The 6,000-nt window shown below is 57.0% G+C and overlaps 1 protein-coding gene across 1 annotated transcript in view; it reads right to left on the reverse strand.

Moving 5' to 3' along the window:
• The window catches only part of SMO (smoothened, frizzled class receptor), a 30,063-nt gene extending 26,447 nt beyond the window's left edge, over window positions 1-3,616 (reverse strand). The window contains exon 1 of the mRNA XM_006031854.2: window positions 3,158-3,616. Within this exon, the coding sequence (XP_006031916.1) occupies window positions 3,158-3,407 (250 nt within the window). The 5' untranslated portion in view covers window positions 3,408-3,616. The remainder of the gene's footprint in view (window positions 1-3,157) is intronic.
• Window positions 3,617-6,000: the final 2,384 nt, after the last annotated feature.

Here is a 6,000-nt window from a genome sequence, read left to right on the forward strand (position 1 = left end):
CCTGGAAACATTCGTGGAGCATAGATCTATTTGTGGCTATTGAACAGGAGGGTTGGAAATGTTTCTTCTGGCATCTGTAACCCAATAAATGGTGCATGCCAGGGATGGTATTTAACAGGGGACAGATTATAGCATCGTGGACAATGAGGGTCGCGGGGACCTCAGGAGGTCACATCCAGTCCAACCCCCTGTTCCAAGCAGGACCAGCCCCATCTACAGCATCCCAGACAAAGCTTTGTTTAGCTGGGTCTTCAAAACCTCTAAGGATGAAGATGCCACCACCTCTCTAGGTAACCCGTTCCAGTGCTTCACCACCCTCCTAGTGAGAGTTTTTCCTAATATCCAACTCAACTTCCCTTGCTGCAACTTGGGCCCATTGCTCCTTGTTCTGAGAACAGTCCAGTTCCATCCTCTTTGCAACCCCCTGCAGGGACTTGAAGGCTGCTGTTCAATCCCATCTCAGTCTTCTCTCCTGCAGACTAAGTCAGCCCAGTTCCCTCTGCCTCTCCTCACCAGTCATGTTACCACTCCAGAGAGATACCCAGTTCATTGCTCTCCCCATATGGCATCCATGCCTGCCACTGTCAGAGACCGGGCTACATGGCCCATTGGCCTGACCTGGTTTGACACTGCTTGTGCTCTCAACAGGTGTGTCAGCTCCACTCACCCAAGCGTCACCAGCACCAGGCCAGGTGACAGCGAGGGGCCATGCAGCGCGGCTGCCAGTCTCCAATGGTGACTATAGCAGATGCTTTAGAGCCAGGGCATTGCACTCATCCCATCCCGTTGGTTGGATTAGTAGTGCGGGCCCGGATGGGATGCACAGGGCTGTGTCAACTGCTCACAGGCCAGAGGACACAGCTCTGCAGGCCACCTCCAGCTCATGGGCTGTGTCTTTGACACCTGGAGTCTATGTCCAGAGCATGTCTAGAGCGATTCATTCCCTGTCAGACCCCACCATGCACCAGCGGTGAGTAGTGAGTCAGAGGACATAGCTCCCCATGGCCCGGTCCTCCATGAACGGGTCTCATCCCTTGTTGAAGCCGGTTCTCTCTGCCCCCTGTGACGGGCTGCACAAGGCTAATGGTGGGAAACCCTTCCCATCTACAGCTGGGATTCAAAGCACATCACAGGGGCTGCTGGGCCCCCTCCACTGGCCTCTTGCATGGGGAATCCAGGAAGCACAAAATCCCAGAGAAGTGGGGCTGGAAGGGAGCTCCAGAGGTCACATCCAGCCCAACCCCCTGTCCAAACCATACCAGACAAACCCAGGATTTATCCTCTTAGCAAAACTACTGTCAGTCCTGACACAAAACACAAGACAGCACCTGAACCTGCCCCACGTAAAGCAGGGGAACCACAACAGCCAACATCTGGCTTCTAGAAAAGGTTAATATATGCTTAAGAAAGCCCAGATAGAGGCCGTGCTCCCCGCTATAGAGGAAGGCAAACCCCCTGCAGTCTGTACCAATTTGATCCAGGGGAAAAATTCCCACCTGACCCCAAATATGATGCCAGTCTGACCCTGAGTGCAGGGGCAAGACCCTCTAGCCAGGACCCTTTGGGGTTGGTGCCAGCAGGAGCATTGGCACAGCCCAGTCCCCATCCAGCCTGGGCTGCAGCCAATATATAATGACTCTGAGGAAGGCTTAAAAACACCCTGACACGTGGAGCAGAAAGTTGGGGAGGGGGCAACCAGCAAAGCCCAGAAGCCTGGGATGTACCCACAGCAGAGCACAGGCATCGCTGCACCTAGCCCATCCCCGACCAGCGGCTGTCCACCCTCTCCTTGAACCCCTCCGGTGACGGAAAGTCCACATCTTCCCTGGGCCTCTCTTCCCCGCCTCCCTGCTCTAACAGTGAAGAAGTTTTTCCTAAGTTTAGGACGCCCTTTGCTGTAACTCCAAGCCACTGGTCTGCATCCTTTTCTTTGCAGCAAGAGAGAAAAGGTGCCCCCCTTTTTATGGCAGCCTGTGCCCGTGGCATAGCCTTGCTGCATGTCGCGTGAGCCCAAGCCACCCGGTGCAGTGGGCTCCGAGTCCCTGTGCTCCCTTCTGCCTAGCTCTGCATTTACCACTGGCTTCATGAATCCTCCCCATAACAGGAGAACGCCAGGCGAATGCTGGGCCAGTGATCTTATCATGGGGACACCTGCCAGGTAGGCCAGAAGCAACGTTATCCATATCCCATGTGCCGGGCACATCCCAGATACCACCAGACCGGCCCTGGAAGGGGTCTTTTCCCCATCGCTGCTGGGGGGAGTTCAGATGCCACAGACCATTCAGGACAAGGAAGCCTGGCAGTGCCAAAGTGGGGTTTTCCTTGTGCTGGATTGAGCCCAGCCACTTTATTTTTTGGTAACAATCGATGGGTGCCGGATTGAGACCAGCCACTTTATTTTTTGGTAACAATCGATGTGGAGCAGGCCCAGCGCTGGAGGAAAGGGACCGTCACCCATTGCTGATCCCTTCAGACACCTGGACCCTGAGCCCGCTCATTCAACACCCCCAGCTCCTTCCCATCTGGTTCCCCTCACCCCCAGCTCCTTCCCAGGGGCAGTGACCAGCGGGCAGCACGTGTCCTCCCAGCGAGGGCTGGAGAAGTAACCCCAAGCCCCAAAACTTGCTGCCTCTTCCCTCCTTTAGCTCCCAGAGAGCGACGGGGGGAGGGTGGGGGCTGTCCCAGTCCAGCTGTCCCCGGGGAACGTGCATTTCCCAGGGAAAAGCAAAGGCCTCTGACGCGGAGATGAGCAGCCCCCAGCTCGGCCCTGCCAGCAGCTGAGCAAACCCAGCGTGGGACTGGGCCCGGCCTGAGCAGACAAAGAGCAACTTTCTGCTTTGCATTTGGCTGCGAGCGGCTGGGGGGATGAAGCGGCCTCCATCCATCCTGCCCGTAACGGCATTTCCTCCCTCCCTGGGGCCCCTGCCACAGCCAAGCCAAGGGCCCGAGCTGGCCAAGGGGGCACCAAACTCAGCTTCATCGGTCCCCCAAGGGCAGGCTGGCCCCAGCAGTAGCAGGCTGTTATCCTGACACGGCCTGGTTGTGCGTGGGGGACACCAGCTGCACTGAGTACCCAGGGAGGCCAGGCCAGGGCACCCCTGGCAGGGGCTGCACCCCACTTCCCCCAGGGCTTCCTCCAACCCCTCCTGCCCCTTACCGGACCAGAGCAGCAGCTTCCCGTGTGCCTCTTCCTGTGAGCCCGAGTCTCCGGCCAGCAGCGTAGAGGTGGTGGCGTAGGGCAGCGCGGAGCCCAGGCAGGCGTTGTAGTGCAGGCGCTCGCAGGGTGCCACCCGCTTGCAGCGCTCGGGGGCGGGGGTGGCGTTGAGCTGAGCCCCACGGGCACCTGGGGACAGGCCCGGGGCCAGCGCCAGCAGCAGGCACAGCAGCGCCCACCGCCCAGGGGCCATCGTGCCCTGCCAGGAGCCAGACGGATCCCCCCTTTCCTGCACGCACCCCAGGCACCCCTTTGCAATGCCCCAATCTCCCCTTGACCCCGCCAATCTCCCCCTTGCAATGTCCTGATCTCCCTTTGCAATGCCAAGGGCCCCTTGAAGCCCCCCTCCCGAACCCCCCTTTCAATGCTCTGATCTCCCCTTTACAATGCCCCAGACCCCCTGAAGCCCCCAATCCCCCTTGCAAGACCCTGATCTCCCCCTTGCAATGCCCCGACATCCCCTTTGCAATGCCCTAGACCCCTTGAACCCTCCCAATCTCTCCCTTGCAATGCCCTGCTCTCCCCTTTACAATGCCCCAGACCCCTTGAAGCCCCCAGTCTCCCCCTTGCACTACCCCAATCTCCCTTTTACAATGCCCCAGACCCCTTGAAGCCCTCAATCTCTCCCTTGCAAGACCCCGATCGCCCCTTGAAGCCCCCCTCCCGACCCCCCCTTGCAACGCTCCGATCTCTCCTTTACAATGCCCCAGACCCCTTGAAGCCCTCAAACAGTTATTTTGAATCAATGCTACTCCTTGGCCCAAATGACCCTTAAGACCCCTTCCAACCCTGTGATTCTGTATTTTGAAGGAAAAGAAAAGTTTGTACAATCTCTTTGCAATTGCAGCTGCACATTCAGATGATGACTACCTTGGGAAGCTCAATTCAGTCGGCCCTTTTGCCAAATGCCCTGTTTGGAGTAGACTCCTCAAGAGATTCTTGTTAGTTTTGTAATCCTTAGTGATATGGATGGGCCCTGCCTCATATCAGTGGGTCTTAGATGCTGGACTCTTTTTATTCTGTTCAGTTCCTTTTACAGAAGGGTGTTCCCTTATATTTTAAGAGAGACTGCTGTCTTGTTACCCTTAAAGCTGCTTTCTAGGAACAGGTGACATTGCTGCAGAATACTTCAACAGGATATAATCTGACTGGATGCAGATATTTTCCAGGGTCTTGACCCATTGGCAGTTGCCCAACACATCCTAGGGTGCTGCTCCGGCGGCAGGAGGGGGACGGAGCCCCGGGCGGGGACCCAGCCTGCAAGCCCCGCGGGCACGGGCAATCGCGGGGTAGGGTGGGGGGGGACCAGGGCAGCCAAGCAGAGAGTCGGAGATCCCATCCAGTGCAGCCCCCTGCTCCGCCTACATCGTCCCAGCTGCAGCTTTGTCTACCCCCGCCTTCACCTCCAAGGATGGAGACTTCTCTTCATGAGAAACTGGAGTGGAAAAACTTGCCGAGTGAGAAAGTTTCCCGTAGTCATGTCCTGCTGCCGTGTTACTATAAGCGGGAGAGACCCCGGGCAGAGGAGCGTCCCTGCCACAGAGGAAGGCAGAGCCCCCCCACCCCCCACAAGGCTGTGTAAATCTGACCGCAGGGTCTAAAACTCCTCCCTGACCCCAAGGATAGAGTCACCCCATCACAGGGAAAATAAAAGTCAGGCGGAGAGGGAGGTCCAGGGGTCGCATCTAGTCCACCCCCGCCTAAGGCAGGATCAGGCCTGTCCAAACCACGCCAGACAAACCCGTCGTGGTTATCATCTCTTAGTAAAACCACCATCAACCCCGAGACAAAACACAAGACAACCCCTCCCCCTGCCCCGGTGAAGCAGGGGGACCACCGCAGCCATCCTCCTGCTCCTATAACAGGTTGGTGATGGACACTCAAGAAATCCCAAGCAGCGGCCGTGCCCCTGCTACAGAAGAAGACAAATACCCCCCCAGTCTGGACTAGTCTGACCATGGGGTACAATTCCCTCCTGACCCCAACGATATGGTCCCAGCAGGAGCTCACACGAGACCTGCTCCTCTCTGGAGAAACACGGGGCAGAGCAATGGTAAGAGATTTTCTGGCCACCGCCGCTTTTGTCCAGCTCGAGGTCCCAGCCTTTCCCTGCAGGACCGACTCCAATGGGGAGCCTGGGCAGACAGGCCCTTTGCATAACTTTGGGAACCGGCATCGTTGGCAGCCCCTCGACAGGAGGACGATGGTCTTCCAGTACCTGGGGGAGTCATCGGTGAGTCTGGAGACAACAGAGGAGGCTGATCCTCCACTGCAGACACGGCAAATTGTTCTGGGAGGAAGGAGTGGATCCCGATGGTGGATCCTGGCCCAGCTTGGCAAAGAAAGGGTTGGTTTTTGGTTGCATCATACACATGGCCAGCACAGCTTGAATGTGAAAGGTGTTTTTGTTGAGTTTTAAACCATGGATCACTAATAAGCTTTTTACGGGGAGTCTGGATGAGCCCTGAACTTACTGCCGGTCCAGAAATCCCAAGAGAGTACCAGTCAGGGAGCTGAGCCCTGAGTGCCAGGCGCTGTACGGACATCAAACTAACAACCCCTCCAGTCCTCTCTCATGGGAATCCACCATCGGCCGATTCCTCCTTGGTCACCGGCTATTTCTACCCAATTTTTAATTCCCACTCTTTTCCTAGCCCGAGTGCACCCCCTTCTCCTGCCCCAGCGCTCAGATTGAAGGGGGCACAGATGTTTTATCACTGCCCTAGAAGCAAGCAGATGCACATAGTGATTAAATCCCCAGTGCTCCCCCCCCTTCCTAACACCCC

Source organism: Alligator sinensis, unplaced genomic scaffold (genome assembly GCF_000455745.1).
Source record: "Alligator sinensis unplaced genomic scaffold, ASM45574v1 scaffold888_1, whole genome shotgun sequence".
Taxonomy (NCBI): Eukaryota; Metazoa; Chordata; order Crocodylia; family Alligatoridae; genus Alligator; species Alligator sinensis.